The sequence below is a fragment of the Pimephales promelas genome, chromosome 17 (genome assembly GCF_988280905.1).
Source record: "Pimephales promelas chromosome 17, fPimPro1.hap1.1, whole genome shotgun sequence".
In the NCBI taxonomy this organism is placed as follows: Eukaryota; Metazoa; Chordata; class Actinopteri; order Cypriniformes; family Leuciscidae; genus Pimephales; species Pimephales promelas.
The window spans coordinates 33,490,919-33,514,477 of NC_142785.1; the positions used below are offsets into that span (position 1 = coordinate 33,490,919).

At 34.4% G+C, this 23,559-nt stretch overlaps 2 protein-coding genes and 1 long non-coding RNA gene across 9 annotated transcripts; 2 read left to right on the forward strand and 1 right to left on the reverse strand.

Moving 5' to 3' along the window:
- Positions 1-321: 321 nt before the first annotated feature.
- Positions 322-7,347, forward strand: lrrc20 (leucine rich repeat containing 20). Of its 7 annotated transcripts, none has more exons than XM_039650786.2 (5): positions 322-476; positions 1,652-1,687; positions 1,780-1,873; positions 3,215-3,364; positions 5,279-5,828. In XM_039650786.2, the coding sequence occupies exons 3-5, from the start codon at positions 1,804-1,806 to the stop codon at positions 5,587-5,589; spliced, it is 531 nt and encodes a 176-aa protein (XP_039506720.2). In that variant the 5' UTR covers positions 322-476; positions 1,652-1,687; positions 1,780-1,803; the 3' UTR covers positions 5,590-5,828. The 7 variants fall into 7 exon arrangements, with proteins under 7 accessions (XP_039506720.2, XP_088978557.1, XP_039506751.2 ...); XM_039650817.2 differs by having other exon boundaries at positions 323-476; positions 1,656-1,687; positions 5,279-5,832; XM_039650792.2 differs by having other exon boundaries at positions 336-451; positions 5,279-5,829.
- LOC148971556 (uncharacterized) lies at positions 4,124-13,197 on the reverse strand. The gene is made up of 3 exons (XR_016147152.1): positions 13,060-13,197; positions 5,273-5,424; positions 4,124-4,701 (listed from the first exon to the last, which is right to left on the reverse strand). It is a non-coding gene; the product is annotated as an uncharacterized LOC148971556 (long non-coding RNA).
- On the forward strand, positions 10,558-21,083 carry npffr1 (neuropeptide FF receptor 1). Its single transcript, XM_039650847.2, has 4 exons — positions 10,558-10,735; positions 12,964-13,281; positions 17,009-17,108; positions 19,842-21,083. Exons 1-4 carry the CDS (start codon positions 10,654-10,656, stop codon positions 20,614-20,616), a joined length of 1,275 nt encoding a protein of 424 aa, XP_039506781.2. The 5' UTR covers positions 10,558-10,653; the 3' UTR covers positions 20,617-21,083.
- Positions 21,084-23,559: the final 2,476 nt, after the last annotated feature.

The window sequence follows — 23,559 nt, forward strand, 5'->3', positions numbered from 1 at the left end:
GCTTTAGAAGTTGTAGGGATCAGTTTTTGCATTTCTACAAGAAGTTAAATGTAATTTGTAAGGACACATTTACAAAAATATAGGTATACAAAGTGATGTTTTCATTTTGTGGAACCTGCTAAAAATACACGTATAGCCTATGGTTTAGGCTACATGTTATGCAAAAATATAATTCTAATTTAATTAAAATTGTTTCTTAATTTGCTAAACAACGAAGTCGAAAACCTGATAAACTACAGTATAAAAGCAAACACCGAAGTTTCAGAGCTGAAAAGTTGTCTTTCAGCACAGCCACAGCTCGTGCTGCCGTAAAGCAATGTGAGTTTTTGCGACAGTTGTAGCGGAATCCGACATGAGTAGTCGGACGGCAGCTCGCTCTCGAATTACAGAACAGAACATAAACTTACACACTTTATAACTAACTAAGTCTTCTGTCCGGTGAATGGAGACGGTGAGACAGCATCGCATGTCTGAATGTGAGGGTTAACCCGCTCTAGACGATCGGTCTGCTTTACTTTGCTGAACTGAATGTGTTCGTATTTTTACTTTAATGCCTTTAACGTTGAATGAATGACATGACGTCATTCGTCGATAAAACTAGTTATTTGTGATGTAACGTTAAATAATATGGTAATGTTCGTTCAGATTGAGAAATGCTCGTGCTATTAATAACGCCATGTGTTTCTATATTTGTCTGTTCAGCTGTTTGAGGCTTTGAATGCTTGGCTTTTTCTCATATTTAAATACATTACACTTTGAGATGAAGGTAGATTTTAATTGAAATGTCGAACTGTGTTTTTAGGACGAAAGTAGGCTATGTGGGGAAAAGTATCAGGATCTCGTCACATTTGTTTTAGCAGCTGTCATTTTTCTCTATTAAAAACTTTGTTGGCCAAAGATGATATTTTTCTATATTTTACATTTTTTCCGTGTCTTTAGTTGTTTTGAGCTTTATAATTCTGGAAGTTGAAGAGCATACTCAAACATGAATAAACATATAGAAATAAATAGAATACATAAATTAAATGTATTATGTATTATATGTATTAATCAATTCAATTCACATGTATTATTTGTATAGAGTGAAAAATGTTTCAAAGCAGCTTTACAGAAAATGTATGAGTCCACACTACAATATACAGTGATCTGTTATCAGAGATGACTGTCTAAGTTATATATTTCAGAAATGTACATATACTCAATCACAGTTATTTATATATAGTCTATTGTTTGAGCATTATATTTTTCAACTTGCAGAACTATAAAGCCCAAAACAACTCATGCTGTCAAATCGATTAATTGTGATTAAATGCATCTAACTTACAAGTTTTTGTTTATATAATATATGTGTGGATATATTTTATTATAGCCTATTTATACTATATATATATGTGTGTGTGTCTGTGTGCTTAAAATACACATATATGTATGCATATATTTATATATTTGTATACATATATATATATATATATATATATATATATATATAAATAGTATACATAATAAAATATATCCACACATATATTATTATATAAACAAAATATGATTAATCGATTTGACAGCATGAGTTTGGGATTTATAAATTTTGCATACACACACATATATTATGTTCATATTTCTGATGTCACTGCATGTTTGTGCGCTCTGGCAGGAAGTGGCTGTCCGTGGCTCATACCTGTGACTTCCTGTGAGTAACCCACCAATCACAGCTCAGATCACACCTGAACCCACCAATCACAGCTCAGATCACATTCCACTGATCCACCAATCCCTCCTCAGATCAGCACACCTGAACCCAACCGGATGGCGGAGGCCGTGGCGAAGGTGGCCAGGAGGGTCAACGCCACCATGGAGGAGGGCAGAGACTCGCTGGGTGCGACACCGTCTGACTGATCAATCATATCTCATATCTCATAGGGATTTTGTTTTCATGTTTATACCCTTGTCACGCATGCATAACTCCTGATGTCCGCTAGAGCTGGGGTCCGTCCACCTCAAGGGACTTATATGTGGAAATAAAGGCTATAAAATGATTAATATGAATTAAACAACACATATTACATTCAAATTGATTGAAATGAATAAGTAAATAAATTATTATGTAAAATAAATTGTATTATTTTAAATGTACATAACAGTACATTAAAATGATTGATTTATTTACATGTTCATACATTGATTTATATTTTTTTATTCATTTAATTAATCAATTTTACTGCCATGTATAATGTACAAATGTATATGTGCACAATGTATTACTTTATTCATTTATTTTAAACAAAGTAATAAATATGACAGTATTCAAAATTGATTAATTGAAATAATAAAAAAATAAATCAATTTAAATAAAAAATACAAATAACATTAAAAAATGTTAAAATTGATGAATAAATAAAGAAATGTATTTAAATAGATAAAATAATAGATATAACAGTACAATAAAAACGTATTAAAATATGCATTTAAATAAAAAAATAATAGATATAGCAGTACATTAAAAAATATTAAATTAAATGAATGATTGAATTTATGTAAATAAATACATATAGCAGTACATAAAAGATTGATTAAAATGAATTGATAAAAAGTTAGATTTACAGGAAAAAAAGGAAATTTCTATTGAAAACTTGTTCTCAACTGATTTTACCTGGTTAAACAAAGGTTTAAAATTTTTTTTAAAAAAATAATAAATAAAAATATTGCAGGTAGAGAAAAACAACAGAATGTAATTTAATATTTTCCAAATAATGTTTTACACATTATCATAGTATAATTTGGGTATAAACTGACTTAAATATCAGGATGCGAGTCCCTCCGTGAGGAAGATCATATTTTGGGATCGAGTCATAGTAAAATGTTTAATGCTTTTACATACTGATAATTGTAAATTAATCTACTCACTGTTCCTCATGGATGCTGTTGTTCTGATTGGCTGTAGATGGAGCCGTTGTGTCGGGAAGCTCCTGTAAATCACTTCATTCTTCCGACCATTTTCCAATCGATCAAGTGTCATTGTGTCAATCATTTAATGTCAAGAGTAAATAAAGTCACATCGCAATCAGCAGCATTGTGAACCTCTGATTAAACACACATCAAGTGCCTCCAATTTACGGCATTAATTTCTGATTGTATTTGCCATGATTTGAGTGATTGCACAATGGCAGAGGAACAACACAGTCTCGTCCGTCTGATCCCGCTTCTGTTTCTCCTCCAGATCTGTCCGACTGTGAGCTTGTTAGTTTCCCTGACGGCGTCTTCAGGATGATGCGCAGCTGCACACACACCATACACACCATCTCTCTGGCCAACAACCACATCAAAGCCTTGAGCAGCAAGTTCTTCCTCACCTTTACACAGCTCAGAGGTGAGACACTGCACTTATCAGGTAACAGCTTCACATTATGAAACATTTACAAAAATACTGACTTGCACTGCTTTTGGCTCAGTAAGATTGAAAAATAGGGCTGATTAATCGCATCCAAAATAAAAGTTTGTGTTTACTGTACATAATATATGTGGGTGCGCTGTGTATAATTATTTTGTATTATGTAAATGCACACACATGCATGTATATTTAAGAAAAAAATATTATTTATATGTAAAATATTTATATTTATATATAATGTAAATTATATATAAATCTACATACAGTATATACATGAAAATATTTATTAAATATATACAAGCATGTGTGTGTATTTATATATATATATATATAATAATAATACACAGTGCACCCACATATATTATGTACAGTAAACACAAACCTTTATTTTGGATGCGATTAATCGTTTGACAGCCCTATTAATTGCATGTACATTTAAGAAAAAAATATTATTTATATATAAAATATTTATATTTATATATAATATAAATTATATATACATCTATATACAGTATATACATGCATGTACATTTAAGAAAAAAATATTATTTATATATAAAATATTTATTTTTATATTTTAGATATAAATCTATATACAGTATATGCATGAAAATATTTATTAAATATATACAAGCATGTGTGTGTATTTATATATATATATATATAATAATACACAGTGCACCCACATATATTATGTACAGTAAACACAAACCTTTATTTTGGATGCGATAAATCGTTTGACAGCCCTATTAATTGCATGTACATTTAAGAAAAAAATATTATTTATATATAAAATATTTATATTTATATATAATATAAATTATATATACATCTATATACAGTATATACATGCATGTACATTTAAGAAAAAAATATTATTTATATATAAAATATTTATTTTTTATATATTAGATATAAATCTATATACAGTATATGCATGAAAATATTTATTAATATATACAAGCATGTGTGTATTTATATATATATATATATATACACACAGTGCACCCACATATATTATGTACAGTAAACACAAACTTTTATTTTGGATGCGATTAATCGTTTGACAGCCCTATTAATTGCCTACTTTTATTCAGCAAGGATGTTTTAAATTGATCAAAAGTGACGGTAAAGACATTTATAATGTTACACAAATTTTATGAAAAATCAAAAACAATCATGAAAAATAAAATGTATCAACTGTAAAAACAACTGTTTTCAACTGATAATTATGTTAATCATAAATCTTTAATCAAATCATCATATTAGAGTGATTTGTGAAGGGTCATGTGACACTGAAGACTGGAGTAATGATGCTGAAAATCACAGGAATAAATTACACTTTACTATATGAATAATATTTCTACTGTATTTTTGATCAAATAAATGCAGCAGAAGAGACTTAATGCATCTGTAGTTGCAAAATATTCTCCACATCAAGCTGTTTCAGAGTGACTTGCAGTGGTTGCATCATTTGCAATGCTTCATGGGCTTAGCGTTGCACTTAATAGCTCTGATAGACACGCAGGTGAAACTCGAAAAAATTAAAATATGGTGCGAAAGTTCATTTATCTCAGTAATTGAACTTAAAAGTTGAAACTAATATATTATATAGACTCATTACATACAAAGTGAGATATTTCAAGCCTTTATTTGGTATAATTTATGAAAGCCTTTTCACAATATTCTAATTTTGAATATGGGGTTTTCATAAGCTTTCATAAATTAGAACAAATAAAGGCTTGAAATATCTCACTTTGCATGTAATGAGTCTATATAATATATTAGTTTCACCTTTTATCGAAATAAATGAACTTTTGCACCATATTCTCATTTTTCGAGTTTCACCTGTAGATCACATGACGAGTGTGTGTGTGTGTTTTGTACTTGTAGAGCTGGACCTGCAGGGAAACGTCCTCACGAAGCTGCCAGAGGCGGTCGGAGACATGCAGCACTTGGTCAACATCAACCTCTCCAAAAACAAGCTGACGGTTTTCCCCGAGCGCCTGATGGACGTCAGAAGCCTCGAGCACATCAGCCTGGAGGGGAACGACATCACAGGTGACAATCACATCACTCACAGTGTTTCTCATGCTCAAACAGGGTTAAAAAGACTATTTTTAAGGGACAACAAGCACACAGTGACTTTCCCAATCAGCGATTGGCTGTTTTATTTAGAAGGCGGGGCTTATTCAGTTCAATAGAGAGTTAAAGCCCAACCATAAAATATCATAAAACCACTAGACTACTGTTAAGATAAGTTTTCCTTCTATTTTCCACACATATATCTTTGAAATGACACGAGGATGATTAAATAATTAATTCTTAGGTGAATTATCTCTTTAATTATCCCCAAACGCAATAAACAGGCACAAAGTGTGCTAGCACTGATAAACAGTTATGGTGATGAAGTCTCATTAGCCCGGTACACACACACATTATACAAAACACACGAGTGAAAGAGAAACAAGATCTGAAAAATAGGGCAAAAACACATTTTTTACATCAAAATGATCAAAAGTACTGGAAATCTGACCTATTTTGGGCCTTTTAACATCTTTTGCATTGCAACATTATTCTCATTAAGCACATTTCCCCTCACATTGTCATTAGTGTAATTAAAAGAAATGCTAAATTTGTAATTCTCAAAGGTTATTCTTCATAAAGAAACTGTAATAAAAATCGTCAACAACATTGAATGCCTTTATATATATATATTGCATTATGAACATGTTTTAATGCATTAAATATGCCTTGTTATGCATCTTATAATAAATTATGAAATGAATACTTGTAACCAGTATATTCATATTACAGTACTATTATAATAATCTATTCATTGAACACACCTTTAGAAAGTATAATGCATTAAAACGCACGACGAACAACCATTTCAGGTGTAAACTTCAAATATTACACTGCATTTAACCCTATTTGTGAAAAGATATAATGCATTACAACATATGTATATCTTTATAATGCATTATACATGAAGTTAAAGTGTTACTAAGGCTTTCAAAGCACCTAAACTCGTCAAACACACAGAAATGTGTTCCTCTGACAGTCAGAGAAATGAAGTCTCGGCCCGAACTCTCCCAGAGATGCGGAAATTACATGGAAAGTTCAGAAAATGTCAGTCTGTCACAGATCATCATGAGATATTAAGTGCTGAACTAGAAATTCATTTCATTATAGTCAATAAAATCCAAACCCATGCAATGCCTCAGGATATATATTAAAAAATGTATGTCTTGAATGAATAATTGACAGATACAGACACTGATGCACGAAACTACACTACAACTTCTGATTTCCACAGCTTTTTTGAAGCGGCTGTAGGGAAAACTTCAGGAAAATTGCACAATGAACTCATGTTGTGATAATTAGACGCAAACTAATCGGATTTCATATTTTTTCCAGTGTATTAGTCATTTAAAAATATGAGATTGCTCATTTTAGTTCACCAGATGCCCACACATTACTGAGGGTCACTGTGCTGGACAGTAGGGAAACACACTGAGGTCAGACACAATATACATGAAAAGTAAAATTAAAATGCTGGTGGATCAACTGAGGTGTTTGCTGTGTGAAAGGCGTTCATAAAATCCCGTATTAATATAGAGTTTAGCTTTTACTGGTTGGTTAATGACCCGCATGTTTTCAGAGGTAAACAGGGCTGAAATGTATTTGTGATGTTGACACTGATGCCTGTCTCCAAACTTATATCTTTAATGTTTTTGTGAATGATCTTAAAGTCAAAGTCTCTCTCTCACACACACACAGATTTGCCGGTGGAGAAGCTGTCTCTGATGCCCTCACTGAAGACTGTGGATGTGAGTTGTAACCCGCTGGTGGTCGACTCCTCGTCTCTCCCGCATCAGTTCACGATCCTCACGTAACACACGAGAGACGCTCATCATGCTGTGCCGCAGAACTTTTCAATAAATATTTATTAAACTGTGCGAACGACTTCTGCTCTTCTTGTTGGACAGATGGACACACGCTGCTTCATTTTCATTCTGGCTGTGATGGGAAATTATATTTCAAAACTCAATAACTCAATATAGGAATTCAGTTTTTTCTCCATAACGCATTTAAGATTTCTATGAATATTTAATGCTGCGTTCACCTTGTCGATCAGAATTACTATAATTATGACTTGCCGCTTCGGACACAGAGATTGTTCATTTCTCTGGCAACGTTCACATTATGTGTCCATGTGTCTTTTTTATCTATGAAAGGCACATTAATATTAACTACATTTGTATTGTGTGTGCTTTTGAACAATATTCAAGAACACAGTGCATCAGGTTACAGATAATAAAACAGCGTATTGAACAGAAATATATATTATTTAACTACTGGGATAGATTATGCAATTTATATTCATGCAATATAAATATATATATATATTAGAGCCAGACCGATATATCGGCAGACCGATATTATCGGCCAATATTAGGCATTTTCCAAACTATCGGTATCGGCAGTTATAATGGCCGATAAATGAATATTTCAAAAATAAAATAAAAACGGACTAAACACACTTGAACCATGTCATGAGTGTTGGAGTTGTATAGTTTGTCCACCAGAGGGCGCTCTACACCGTCCCTGTTGGCAACACTCGTTGAGTTGGTCACGATGCATATATTGCTTGATTAACAATTAAAAGAACATCCCCATCAGTTCTCTAAACTCAAATAAGCAGGACAAAATTTGTGACTATCATGTCCAGTTTAAAATAAATAAATAAAATATCGGCCGATATATCGGAATATCGGATTTTAAAACCCAAAAATATTTGTATCGGTATCGGCCTTCAAAATCCTTTATCGGTCGGGCTCTAATATATATATATATATTTTTTTTTTTTCCAACAGGTGTTGTCTATACAATGAACTTTCAAAATTTTATTTATAAAATACATAATATGTGTGTCTGTATCTCTGAGCTGTGTGTGTCCAGCATTAGCAGCCGCTGCTGATCCAGGAAGACTCGGAGAATCAGAGAGATTGTAATGGTTCCCTCGGGACAGTCTAGTGTTTATCACGAATCGGGACGATCAGAATCAGATTAACAACAGCGTTCAGTCCTTGTGTTTCAAAGGCCACTCTGATGATTTTTCCTATTGTCCAAATGCCAAGGAGCCGATTACTCATCAGATCTGCTATACACACATTGATGATGCATTTTAAACTAGGAAACGATTGCCTCACTGTTTCTCTGTTTCTTTAAACATGTATTCTGGATGCCGGTTTTGCTTTTTTCTGATAGTTTTAAGATCCCTGATATCAGTAACGCAGCAGTGATTGACCAAAACTGAGCATTTATCATCTGTAAGATGCCAGATATTGATATCTATGTGCATTTTATGTCAGTATCAGCTGGACGGTTATAAAGATCTCATTGATTTCCATTACAAGCATCAGAATTCAATCAACTTTTTGTCCATATAAATATCAGCATCTGCACCAAATTGCATATATTTGCTCAGTTTAAGTCTCTGAGCTGTTTTTCATCCACATTCTCACCATATCAGACTATATGAGCCATAAAAGCCTAATGGATCAATCAAGATTTTTTTTTTTCATTTTGTCTACTTTTGATAAAACGTTCCATTTCAAACTAAATAGAAGTTTCTGACTATTATTGCACATGTCAGGCTTTACAAGGTTAAACATGATGTAACTAATGTGATCAGAAACAAAGACTTTCTCATTGTGAAACTTTACATGCACTCTAAACGCTGCTGGGTTGTTTTAACCCAACATTTGGGTCAAATGTCAACAAACCCAAATGTTGGGTTAAAAGGAGATCTGAGATGATAGAAGAGCAGTCGTTTATTAAATCAATGAACATCCTAATGAGACATGAAGATGAACATTATTTATATTATATAAAGTTATTATTAGTATATGAACATCTCAAGATGTCATTCCATTTTTGCTCGATTTTCGTGGAAGAAAAAGACAATAGGCTACACTCTAAACAATGCTGGGTTATTTCAACACAAATTTGGGTCAAATATGGACAAACCCAAATGTTGGGTTAAAAATGTAATTTAAAATTTTCACCCAACTTCAACTTTCACTCGTGCATTTTTTTAATTACATTTTTAACCCAGCATTTGGGTTTGTCCATATTTGACCCAAATTTGAGTTGAGACAACCCAGCATTTTTTAGAGTGTAAATTTAAATTGTATGTCTGATATAAGTTAACAATTACATATGGAACAATGAGGGTTAAATTATATCATCACAAAGATTATTAAAAGAGTCTCACATGCAATAGAATTTATAGATTTCTATATAGAATTTAAACATATATCAATACACTCTAAAAAATGCTGGGTTGTTTTTACCCAACTTTGGGTCAAATATGGACTAACCCAGCCGTTGGGTTAAATTTTTACATTACATTTTTAACCCAACATTTCGGGTTTGTCCATATTTGACCCAAAATTGGGTTAAAACAACCCAGCATTTTTTAGAGTGTAGGCCCTATCTTTCTTGAAAAGAAAATGTACACTTATGGATGTAAAATTTGGCAGGAAATAGTAATGCATTTATAAATGTAATTTCTCAATTTCTTGGCTTAGAAGTTTGGAGATAAATAGCCTACTTTTTAACAAAATTAGGAAAGTCAACCCAAAACAAATCAATAATTGTTTCTTCAAACTGATGAGAGGAGCAGCACATTGGGGGAAAACTATTATTAAATCTTGTCTGATAAAAGTTTTACAAACCCCGCCCTCTACGCGCACGTCATCCCACATGACGTCAGCAAAACCAAGAACGCAAATGATTGATTGACAGGCTTGTTTTTTTAAGTGCAGGAATTCAATGAGCGCTATTACAAACAAACAAAAAAAGTAGGCTACTTTAAAAAAATACGTTTTTCTTCTAGCTGTGACTTTTGCATGTGGCACTGCATCAACAGCTATTAATAATTTGTTTGTTTTTGTGCAGCAGCTTGAGGAAGAGCTGGAAATAAAATAAGACACAATAGGGTGTCCTTATTATATTGCTATTTATTTTACATTTACATTTATTTTTACACATTACGATTATTTGTCTTTAATTGGTCTCTCTCTCTCTCTCACACACACATACACAAACGCGCGCTCTCTCTCTCTAACACACACACACACACACCCTCTCTCTCAGGGCGGTTCGCGCATCCGAGCAGGAATGTGTGTTATTTCTGAATGCATCGACATCTGATCGGTTATTTCAGCACATGTGTCCGGGAAACTCATTAGCATGTGATGGTAATTAATGTGGGATTCAGTGCGGATGTGTGTGACATCATCACTAATCAACAGATGCAGGATCCGCACACTTTACAAGGTAAGAACTTTTTCATTTTATCATATATCCAGTGTTGGGTGAGTTACTCTAAAAAAGTAATTAATTACTAGTTACTAATTACCTCTTCAACAGTGTAATTAGATTACTGTACTAATTACTCTCTCTAAAAAGTATTTAATTACTTTTAATTACTTTCAAAATCCCATATCAATCTCAACCAGCTGAATAATACAAGGATAGACATGAATCTGTTTTAATTCTTTCAAATAAATACTATAAAATTGTATGAATTATCCTTAAACTGACCAAGGTGGAGAAGGTTACATTATAAAAACACACTTTTTAGCATCAGACAATATATTTTGTTGTTAAACCCACTATTGTTTTATTTCTGATCTCATGACATTTCACACTTTTTTCATACATATTTTACAATAATTCATACGAATTTGTACGAGTGCGGTCGTAATATTTAGACACCTCATAAAATGCATAAGAATCGCTGTGAGATCGGATTGATCTGTATTTACCTCAATTACATCAGAAGTAACTGTAATTAAATTACAGATAAATGAAGAGTAATCCTTTACTTCACATTTTCAAGGGAAAAGTAATTAAATTACAGTAACTAAGTACTTAGTAATTAGTTACACCCAACACTGCATATTTCTAACGTAATATCTGTACATCTAATTGCATAATACTAACCAACAGCAAGCAAACATCACATTAGATCAACTTGAACACCTTTTGCGTGCTTAAGCACAAACAACGTTAATGAAAATTAACAAAATATCATTCTTTAAAAATATTAAAGTTAATATTATTTGATATTATTAACGTTAAACTATTTATTATCAGTATTATTTAATATTTATAGACTATTAAAGTTAAATCGACGTTTGATTTAAATGCATTAGCCTATGTAATACATTATTAAATGCAATGTTAATTTATCTTAAATAAGTTTGGTTGTACATGCAATCAAAAAAAGAAGATGTAGCTTTAGGGTAAAGCAGGGACATTAGCCTCTAAACATAGCCTACTAATATACATCGATCTCATTCAGTAGGCGATACGTCTCTTTCAAAAGTTGAAGTAACACATAGCATGAAACTGCCACAGGCGTACCATAGAATATAATTATTCAGTGCTGTCCAATCAAAACTTTTAATTAGACTCTTTGGGATTACAGATGTTCCTTCAGCCCTGCATGTATTACAGGAAACACGAGTTCTGCAATTCAGCATCAATATTTCAAGTTAAAAATGATGAGTAATGTATAAGGGAAAGTGCATCTGATCATCATGTTTTTGCTTTATTGCATATTGAATTTTGAAAATGTTATGAGCTCATAAAAATCACACATTTATTTAATCATTTTTTAAACTATCAGATCATGAACACAGCAGCAAATGCATGTCATCCACCTGAATGAAGAATATATACATAGGCAGCATGACATTATACTAAAGTTTAATTTAATTGAGACAAAGAGTTAAAATAAATGAATTATGTTGGTAAAATAACACCAAAGGACAATACATGTTCAAAACTTTGAATGATCAGTGCAGCTGTATTTCAATGAAAAGGCAATTTTATGACTTAACATTGTGATTATCTTTTAGTTGTTCATATTGATCCATATCCATGTGAACACAAAGCATGGCAAGACTTCATCAGCGAAGAGAGCGTCGAACGCTAGAAGGATTGTGTCTGAATAACAGAACAACTGCAGCAAAGCTCAATATTCACCCTGAAGATGATCAAGTTTCCACTAAAACTGAGTCAAGCCAACATCAATGAAAGAGCGAAAGTTTGATCACAGATAGAAGAAGAGGGAGATATGATCATAAATCTGGTCACAGGTTTATCATATGCCACAATTACAAATGAGAACGCCACAAAAAGTGCCAAGAAAATTATTTTAACAAATCAGCCAATGGGATCAGAACAATAATCTTGTTTAGATGTTTGTAACATTCAGAAAGATTCCTGCCACTGCACACTTAAGAAAAGGTTCTATATAGAACCTTAAAAGGTTCTATCAGCGCTACGTATTTGGAACCCCTAAAAGGTTCTAAGGGTTCCTCTGGGTTCTATATAGAACCCTGGGGTTCCATACTTGGCCAATAGAACCTTTTACAAAAAAAAAAAAGGTTCTATATAGAACCATTTTGGAGTTCCATATATGAAGCAGGGGATGGAACCATTTTTAGTTCTAAATAGAACCATTTCTACTAAGAGTGTGATCTGTTTTCTCCTAGATTTGGAAAGTATCTCAGCGATGGATTTCATCATGCTTTACACCGAGAACACCAGCGTGAACCACACCTCGCTCTTCAACAACATCACGCTCTTACCGTATTACCAGCATTCGCTCGCGGTGGCCACCGTCTTCATCCTGGCATACGGGCTCATCTTCTCGCTGTGCATGCTGGGAAACCTCCTGGTGTGTTTCATCGTGCTGAAAAACAGGCAGATGCGAACCGTCACCAACATCTTCATCCTCAACCTGGCCATCAGCGACCTGTTAGTGGGCATCTTATGCCTTCCCATCACGCTGGTGGACAATCTCATCACAGGTACATCAGGGTTTCAGTTTCCTGTTAGACTACACATGCAAACTCCATGCTGCCATGTTCATGAGCTCTCGGCCAATCACCTGAGCCGTAGATGTCATGTGACTCTATATCACAAGAGTCCATTTCATGCTTTAACCCCAAAACGCTATATCAAATTTATCAACTCTAAATGATCAAAACTTTCATGTCACACAGTTCTTCTGTCTCTGACTGATAGTTTAGAAAAAAGTTTAGTTTAGTTAGTAAAAGTCTTTTAGTATATAATTGTAAAAACGTCCTCCTTCAGCTCGAGCTTTATAAGTCTATCAAAAGTTATGACTTATAATATGACTTATAATATCAAAGTTATTCTTATAAAAATCAGAGCAGATTCACAGCGGAAAGACACTTGAAGTTCACTGATTTTTATAAGGTAAACATAAGAATAACTTTGATATTATACGTCATATTTCAAGACGAACACTTACTGAAGCAACATAGCTTTTAACTTGATTATAGAAAAATCATGAGTATAATATATGATCATCAGACTTCTGAGGAAGGTTTATTAGTTCATCTCTCAATCATCATTGTATTGCAATTCATTATATGTTTTAAAATTACAGAGATCTGATCATAAATCTGAGCATTTAAATATCATGATGCGAAGACATTATTGGCAGATATTAATATGCACTGTAAGTATCTGCTGTAGACTACTGTTATAAAGATTTTCTTTACAAGCATCAGAATTTCATCACTTTATTATAATATCAGCATCTACAGCATATTTTTGCTCAGTTTGGGCCTCCGAAAATTGAGCTGTTTTCCTCCATATTCTCACTGAGCCATAACAAGCTTGATGCATTAAATATGATACTCAACAAAAAACACAAATGCAAACTTATTTATTGAACTGACTCTAAAGACTCGAGGTTTTTTCTTGCAGTGTAGTTCTAGTTCTGATGTGTGTGTGAGAATGTGAAAAAGTGTGTGTGAGTGTGTGTCGTCCTACAGTAAGAGCATGAACAGTCTCTTCAGTCGCTCCACATGTTAACAACATGATAGGCTTGTTTGAGATGCGCCTCGCCTCGCCTGCAATGTAGTCGAGAGTAGGCGGCTGCAGTGAGGGGAGGAGTGAAAAAAGCGCAATCAAGCCGGACAGATCTAGGGTTCTCGCAGTGAATCAGACACCTGTGAGATCAAAGGTGGATATCGCGGGATTAACGGGATTCACGCTCGTGCACGTGTTGCTAATAAACTGGGTGTGAGTTCTGTTGCTTTTATATAAAAATAAATAAAATGTAAATAAAAACCAAACTACTTGTTATTTAATTACATTCCAAATAGCCTATGGTTTATCAATCTTTTTTTTTCTTTAATACAGACGTGTTTTTATATAGCCTATTGTTTTAACAAAAATGAAATATAACCCATATGGCACTGTCAGATAGTTTATTCACCCATAGCCTAGGCTATGTATACACATAAAACATGATATCAGTTTTAAAATCAAACATTTTAAAAGAGAACAATTCATCTGGTGTTCTTTTATTTTTATTTTTATTTATTTTACTTTTTTATTAGAATGCAAGTTACAAACATAGCCTACCTACAAGCACCACAATTCGTGAAACAAATAGGCCTATTATACAGCGACAAATACATAAACATCAGAATAAAATTAATAATAAAATAAATAAATCAATCAAAATAAGCTTAGCTTAAATAGACAGACTTACAAACTTCATCATCTATAAAATGAGAGCTATTTTTCACTTGAACATTTTAGAGTAGGCCTAGTATATTTGAGTTACTGACTATAGCTTTCTTATTTTTAACCCGTTTAAGAGATTCACAATATAGATCAGTTTCAATTTGAAAACAATAAATAAATAAAACATGGCCTTGATTTGGAGAATTTAGCTTAATGAATATGGAATTTACCTTCATCACTGTTGTTTAAACCAATGAGCATTAAGCTGTGTCGTCAGCAAGTCGTTTCCCATCATGCTTTTGATCAGCGCAGTCGGTGGAGAGCAACTGCGCGCGACTGCAGAATCCGACCCTTCCGCCTTGCGCTCGCGAGAGTTTTTTGACATACGTCGGCATGACATCAGAGCCAGGCGGACCGTTCTCGGACACATTTCTAACCGGCATGCATCTCGCGCTGATCACCGGTGATCGATTCTGCGCAGAATTTGCTCATCTCAAACAAGCCTCTTGTGCGCGTGTTTGTGCGTATGATGTCATAATTACATACCGTTGACTCAGATTAAATCCTTTGCTGTCCATCATTTGCATACAGGCCATGTGTTGTGTAGAGCACCCTTATGCCAGCTGATTTTGTTGTGTTTTAATTACAGTTGCATCATGGGAAGAGTTTTTTCGCTCAAAAATATAGTAGTATTCCGTAATTCCGTGTATATATGTAAGCAATAAGGTTCTCGAGGCTGTGCTCACTGTTGCCAACTATTTTCAAAGAAAAGTAGATAAGCCCTTCCCTAAAAGTCGCTAGATAACGTCATAATACAATTAGCATATTAATGACGTCATCGCGTCGTACTTGCGGTCTGTCAGTCTAGTGCGTTTTCTCTCTAAATGAATGCTGTAGGCTATTTAATATAATTTAGACGAATGTCAAATAAAGCTGTTTTCATTTCCTTTTTTGTTGTTGTTGTCAGACAATAGAACGAGTATAGTTTAGTTTAGTTTATTTGTTTAGCACGTTTAGTACAAGTACAGAACAATGCTAGGAGGGAACGAAGCCAGACTAGGCTTGTACAGAGTTCCACTCCTATTCCTATACAGTGAATGTATTACATTTTTATAGGCCAATGTGGATCATTTTGAGCTCTGTGATAGTGAGTGTTACAACTTACAAGTAATAACAACCATACGAAGAAAATGGTCAAACTAAATTCTTTAAATAGCCTATAAAACAAAAGAAAAGCAGATAAGTGACAAGTCTGTGGGAAAAAAAACTGCTCATTCGCGTCTTGTCAGCGGCCGTGCGCGCTCCTCTCAGCCATTCACTGAACGGGGAGTGACGACAGGGAGAAAGCAAGACCTCGCGCACACAGGACAGTACTACCAATATTTGAAGGTTCCCGAGGTTTGTCCAAAAAAAGTCGCTAAAATTGTCGCTTGTCGCTTTTTTGAAAAAAAAAATGTCGCTAAAGGGGTCTAAAAATAGCGACAAAGGCGCGTGCTGTCTCGTGAATAAGTAACGGCTGAAGGGCGTTGTGGGCTCGACGCGAAGTGGAGTAACGTTAACCCCTTCAGCCGTTACTTATTCACGATACAGCATTTTATAAAACGGTTACCACACAATACAAATATTAAAGTTAAAAAAATGTATTAGTGCAACTTTCATGAAGTAAAATCACTAAAAGCCTTCCTTCCGCTAGAAAAAATAGTCCCTGAGCGTGAACAGATGTGTAATCTGCATGAAAGCTCAAATAAACACAACATAGGAACTGCAGTGTTGCGCAGTGATACACAGAACCATAGCCGTGTTTTATCATGAATAAAGCACAGCTTTTGACCAATCAGAATCAAGGATTGGAACTAACCGTTTTATAAAAAATAAATATACAGCACACTTGTCATTTTCCTCTGCCTGGAATCAAATGTTATGAATTCATCTCATCTCACAAACAGGTTGTTTGGAGGTGTAGAAATGGGTTTTCTTTGAGCTGTACATAAAGTGCTCTTCTCTCTCTGTCTGTCATTATGTCTGACACAGGTTGGCCGTTTGATGTAGTGATCTGTAAAATGAGTGGACTCGTCCAGGGAGCTTCAGTCTCGGCCTCTGTCTTCACGCTGGTGGCAATCGCAGTGGAAAGGTTAATAATGCTCACCCACCTGCACTTCACATGGGATTACAAAAACCATCTTCAGGATGAAACAATGTTTGTGACCTTCTGAGCTATAAAAATGCGAGCTTACCTGTCCTACTATATACTGTACAAGCAAAACCAGAACATTTGATATTCTAGGTATTATCAACTGGCCAGAATTTTGAGATCGCAGTAGAAGGACTATAATCAAGCACTGTGGAGCTAAACCATTTAGTGCTTTGCAAGTAATTAGCAATATTTTAAAATGCATACAATGTTTAATAGGCAGCAAATGCAGGGTTGACAGAACTGGGCTAATATGGTCATACTTCCTGATTCTGGTAAAAATTTGAGCTTTGGACCTGCTGTAGTTTGTTTATTAAAAGGAGTAGTTCACTTTAAAAAAAACTTTTGCTGATAATTTACTCGTCCCCGTGTCATCCAAGATGTCCATGTCTTTCTTTCTTCAGTCGAAAAGAAATGAAGGTTTTAGATGAAAACATTCCAGAATTTTTCTCCATATAATGGACTTCAATGGGGTCCAAACGGTTCAAGATCCAAAAGACATTTTCAGTGCAAACTGTTCAAAGGGCTTTAAACGACACCAGACGATGAATAAGGGTCTTATAATATCTAGTGAAACGATCGCTCATTAAAAAAAAAAATAACAAAGTTTAAGTTTTATAAGCACAAATGCTCACCTTTAAAGCCCTTTGAACAGTTTGCACTGAAACTGTCTTTTGGACCCCATTGAAGTCCATTATATGGAGAAAATCCTGGAATGTTTTCATCAAAAACCTTCATTTCTTTTCGACTGAAGAAAGAAAGACATGGACATCTTGGATGACATGGGGGTGAGTAAATCATCAGCAAAACTTGTTTTAAAAGTGAACTACTCCTTTAATATGTAGCGGGGAAAAAACACCCAATCTGGCAACACACGTCACCAGTGTCGCATGTAGTCGACAAAGCATTGAGGAGGCGTCGTATCGTATGATCAGTTTTAAGACAAGGTCAGTGAGGACGGGAAAAATTACATTGCTGTGCAAATTTTGCCGGCCGATTAAAATAATTGCTGTCTGTGTGGTTGTATATGGGCTGTGGTAATAATCAAAAAAAATAGCTCGCAGCAACATATGGAGAAAAAGAACTATAAGCTAGTTGATTATTTTGAACTGTGAACTTCCTATGAACTGAAATAGTTCAATCGAAAATAACTTTGAACTAGTTCATGTAGAAAGTGAACTTTCCCAACACTGCCCCCTTCAATCGGGCAGACATGTCCAGTGTCGAACAGATCAATACAAGTTCACATTTGCGCCAGAAGCCATTCGTATTTGTAATGCTAATTAGGTGTTCAAGCACGAAGTGCTGAAAACCTATTGTATTTGCTAGAAATGAAAAAAAATCCCCTAAAACGCATCGTGCAGCCCAAACCGTAAGGCCTGGAGCTGTGAAACTTTGTCAGATGGTAACAAATTGTGGAGAAGCTATCAGAGTATGAGCCCGATTGGTCCATAGGTGGCGCTACAGCAACCAAAAGTACTAAATTGCTCATAACTCCTAGAGCGTTTGACTTAGCTTCAATGTTTTTACACCACTGTAATCCCTGGCTCAAGACGGACAAGATGTATATCTCGGATTTCCATTTGAAGCAAAAAAAAATTTGTTATTTCGGTTTTTGTCCAAAACCCACTTTTGCAAACTAGTCCCTGTTTTTTTGCCCGATCGGGACCAAACCAGTCTAGGCCTATTCTCTGGACTCTCTAGATCAATAATTATCGAAAAAAGGTTGAAATTTTGCATTTGGTTGGCTGTAACAGGCTCACTTAGATAGTGGTCTGTGGCAAAATTCAGTCAAAAGCCCCTAAATCCCCCCCAAAAAGTCACAACTTCACAAAAATCGATGAGCATATGTGTCCTAACATGGTTAGGAAGCATGCAAAGTTTCGTGAGGATCGGATCATAGGTGGCGCTACAATCGTCTGAAAACCTATTGTATTTGCTAGAAATAAAAAAAAAAATCCCCTAAAACGCATCGTGCAGCCCAAACCGTAAGGGCTGGAGCTCTGAAACTTTGTCAGATGGTAGGGCCTCAAATTGTGGAGAAGCTATCAGAGTATGAGCCCGATTGGCCCATAGGTGGCGCTACAGCAACCAAAGTTTCGTGAGGATCGGATTATAGGTGGCCAATGAGTGGTGTTTTACTGCCCGCTGCTGTTTAAATTATTTTTTTTTTCACAATACTCAATTATAATTCATATTACAACTTCATCAATTCAATCTTTTAACATTTACAACCAGATTTAGTAAAAAATGACAATGATCCTGAAGTTGAAAATGAGTGTGTGAACTAAACTGTAGTAAATCATATTTTAACATGGTAAATTATGATAAATCATATTGGAACATGGTTAATTATGTAATATCACACTGAAATGTTGTATAATGTGATAAATCATGCCTGCGTATACAACTTAATGCCTTTTGATGCTGTTGTGCTTAAATGCCTTAAAGATCTGAACTGCTTGAACACCGTTAAATGCTTTAATTTTCTTATTGAGGATTCTTGAGGGTTTTTTTCTTCGCTCTTCCTCCTTGTGTGAATTTTATTATAAAGCATGGTGTATATGTTTTTAATGGATGTTTGTTATGTGATGCCACTGCTTTAATTTAATTGGCCCTTGAGGGACTAATAAAGTTAGTTAACCTCCGATAACCTGCTCTTCTTCCTCGTAGGTTCCGTTGCATCGTGTATCCGTTCCAGCGTAAGCTAACGCAGCGTCAGGCCATCATTAGCGTCGCCTTCATCTGGGCTCTAGCCGTCGGCATCATGTGTCCCTCTGCCGTCACGCTAACCGTCTCCCAGGACGTCCTGCACTTCATGGTGGACCGGGACAACGTCACGTACCCGTTGTTCACCTGCTGGGAGGCCTGGCCCGAGCGTAGCATGAGGAAGATCTACACCACTGTCCTGTTCTCACACATCTACCTGGCTCCGGTCACGCTCATCGGCATCATGTACACGCGCATCGCCATCAAGCTAGTCAAGTCTCCCGCCTCCATCCGCGACGCGCGCGCGGAGGACGAGAACCGCAGGGTTTTCCGCCGGAAGCTTCGAGTGGTGAACATGTTGCTAATGGTGGCTTTGCTGTTCACCGTGTCCTGGCTCCCGCTCTGGATCCTCATGATGCTAACGGATTACGGGAACCTATCGCCCGCGCATCTGGACATGGTGGCCGTGTACATCTTCCCGTTCGCGCACTGGCTAGCGTTCTTCAACAGCAGCGTGAACCCCGTGGTGTACGGATACTTCAACGAGAACTTCCGGCGCGGGTTCCAGGCGGCGTTCCGGATGGGTGTGTGTGTTGTGAAGGAGCCCAGACACAACGGCACCTGGAAACACAACCGCGTGTTTGCGGACGGAGACGCGGCTGGCGCTCAGGGGAACGTCAGGAGAGATTTCTGCACCGCAGAACAGCGGGATGAGCTGGTGCTCGAGGATCTGGACTGAGAACAACAAACACACACACACACTGCAACACAAAACGCATTGCCATTTTTTATGAAAAGAAAATATATATCAATATGACTTTAATTATTATTATTAATAATACTTAATAAAAATATTCTAAATGGATATATTTTACTGCATCTAGTAAGAAAAATATGATAAAAATATTCACTATTATTATGATACTATTAATATTAATAATAATATAAAATTATTATTGTAATAATTTATGAAAAAAAAAATATATATATATTACAGTACTAATATTGGCTGTCTAAAGTTAAACACTGTGGAGCCATTAACACCTCATATTATAATTTGGTCATGATTGTAATATGATTATCATATTTGACATTTGATGTTGTGATTTCAACTTTTTTTCATTATTATGACTTGCTACGTCATAATTTTGCTATAAGCTTTTGCTATATGCGTTTGCTATATCCTATATGCTATAAATTTGACCAAAAAAGGCACTAATTCATAATTATGAGATAAATACATCTAGTAAGAAAAATATGATTCACTCTTATTATGATACTATTAATATTAATAATAATATAAAATTATTATTGTAATATTTTATGAATATATATAAATATATATATATATATATATATATATATATATATATATATATATATATATATATATGAAGAGTTCAGATGCAAAAGCCTCTAAGTGCCATTTGAAATTTTCTTCTAGATTGATCATTTTTATCAAGCGTGTATATTTAAGTTCAGTAATTTCACTTGAATGGCAATGATAATTACCTATTAATTGTTGTTTAAGTGAAATTACTGAATTAAATATACAAGTTTGATAAAAATCATCATTAAAGAAGAAAATTTCAAATGGCATTTAGAGGCTTTTGCATCTGAACTCTTCATATATATATATATATATATATTACAGTACTAATATTAATGGCTGTCTAAAGTTAAATACTGTGGAAACCACAGCAAACCCTTAACACTTCATATTATAATTTGGTCATGATTGTAATATGATTATCATAGTTGACGTTTGATGTTGTGATTTCAACTTTTTTTCATTATTATGACTTGCTACATCATAATTTTGCTATAAGCTTTTGCTATATCCTATATGCTATACATTTGACCAAAAAAGGCACTAATTCATAATTATGAGATAAAAGTTGGATTTTTCTTTTGTTAGAATTTTGAATAGAACTTTTCTTATAATTATGATTTTTTTTGTCATAATGATTTTTTTTCTAATTTGAATTTTTAATCTCATAATTCTAACTTCTTATTCATCATTATGACATTTTAAGTCATAATTTTGAATTTAAATCTCAGAATTTTGATTTTTTTTAGCCATCATTTTTATTTATTAATCTAATAACTTTAGTTAATTTTTTTTTCATAATTGTTTTTTTTTAAATAGGACTTTTAATTTCCTAATTATGATTTAACATGTCAAAAAATCTTTTTAATATATTTTTGACTCAATTTCACATAATGAGCCGATATATTGCAGCGCATATATTTATTTGATTAAATTACAAGCTGCATGGTTTGATAGTAGTTTGGCCAAAACATCGTATTCATCCTGTTCACTTGACTTGCATGGTTCATATATGAGCGACTGCTTTGATTTGTATGGTGCTTTTTAAAAAATATAAATCACAATCCACTTTTGTTGCATTGGGCGCGTGAACTGAACTTTCTCTCATAGGCCGGTGCATGCTGCAGATATGTGCATCACACATGAAATGCATTCATTAACTGCATAAGAAACTGTGAATGTATTAAATGATTCATGAACTGATGTGTGCTTGTGAGGATTGAGTTAATGTTTGCTGTGCTGTTTGAAATGCAGATGTATGTAAAACGATTATCTCTGTAGACTCACCCTGTAAAGTGTCTGTTTGCTCCTTCAGAAAAACTCTGGCAGGTAATTAGGGAAAACGAGTTGCGAAAACTCACGTGTCTGTGAAAATGTACGTTAAAAGTAACGTTTTATGGAAAAATCTCTGGCATGTGGACTAAATATCTTTGATAAACCTTTCTGCACTTTCAACTCAAACCAACAGTTACAGACATGGGAGACTGGGGCTAGTTGTCACACATTTTGCTTGAGAAATTGTAAACAAGCGACTTGCTAAAACTACAACAGTTAAAATGCATGTGACAACTTGCCCCAACCTGAAACACTTGTGGTGAGAACACAATTCAATCTATTCTCATGATAATGTTGACTCTCGTCTTGTCTTTTTATCGCACAAACATTATTCTAGATGTTTGAAAAAGAAAAAAAAAAACACACATTTTGTGCAATTCATAAATGTTGCAATATTAATCTTGTGATAACTAGCCCCGGTCTTCATTCTTCATTCTATACACAGTGGTTTTGTGTGAAAATTGAGTGTCACAGTCACTTTTGTTCTTTGTGCACAATCATTGTAATCTAAAATCTATTGTACTAATCTCTCTATCTAAACAGAAAATTGCTACTTTACTGAAAGAGGTCATGCTAACAGTGTATAATAAAAATAAAACATTTTTCAAGTTAAGAAAATAGGGGGAAACATGCAGGGCAACACAAAGCTTTTTCTTATCAATCTCATTATTAATTAAATTTCGATCATTTAAACAATGACAAGCTTATGTGACTTTTGAAATATTACTTTTTTGAAAAAATATCTTTTTGGTATATATTATCAATCTGATTTGTGTAATTCGATCAAATAGAGCGGGATGTTTTAGAGAGATTTATCAAACCCACAGATATTACTTACTGATGTTTGTGCAGCTGATTTCCCTCCAAAATGATGTCACTTCCTGTAGGGAAGCGCCTGGAAAACATGACAAACATCCAGTCAAACCAAAGTAGATAATTGGTTTAAAATTCTTTTCCCTCCATGTACATTGAGATATTATGATAAATATTATGATAAAATATCCCATCATAGCCGAT

What these genes read in the sequence shown, in the direction of transcription:
- npffr1 (XM_039650847.2), top strand. Translation starts at nt 10,654, where the DNA reads ATGGTAATTAATGTGGGATTCAGTGCGGATGTGTGTGACATCATCACT. An exon ending in GGATCCGCACACTTTACAAG is followed by an intron (nt 10,736 to 12,963) that starts GTAAGAACTTTT and finishes GTTTTCTCCTAG; the next exon opens with ATTTGGAAAGTATCTCAGCG. An exon ending in GGTGGACAATCTCATCACAG is followed by an intron (nt 13,282 to 17,008) that starts GTACATCAGGGT and finishes TGTCTGACACAG; the next exon opens with GTTGGCCGTTTGATGTAGTG.
- lrrc20 (XM_089122431.1), top strand. Translation starts at nt 1,804, where the DNA reads ATGGCGGAGGCCGTGGCGAAGGTGGCCAGGAGGGTCAACGCCACCATG. An exon ending in GGAGGGCAGAGACTCGCTGG is followed by an intron (nt 1,874 to 3,214) that starts GTGCGACACCGT and finishes TTTCTCCTCCAG; the next exon opens with ATCTGTCCGACTGTGAGCTT. An exon ending in CACCTTTACACAGCTCAGAG is followed by an intron (nt 3,365 to 5,278) that starts GTGAGACACTGC and finishes TTGTACTTGTAG; the next exon opens with AGCTGGACCTGCAGGGAAAC.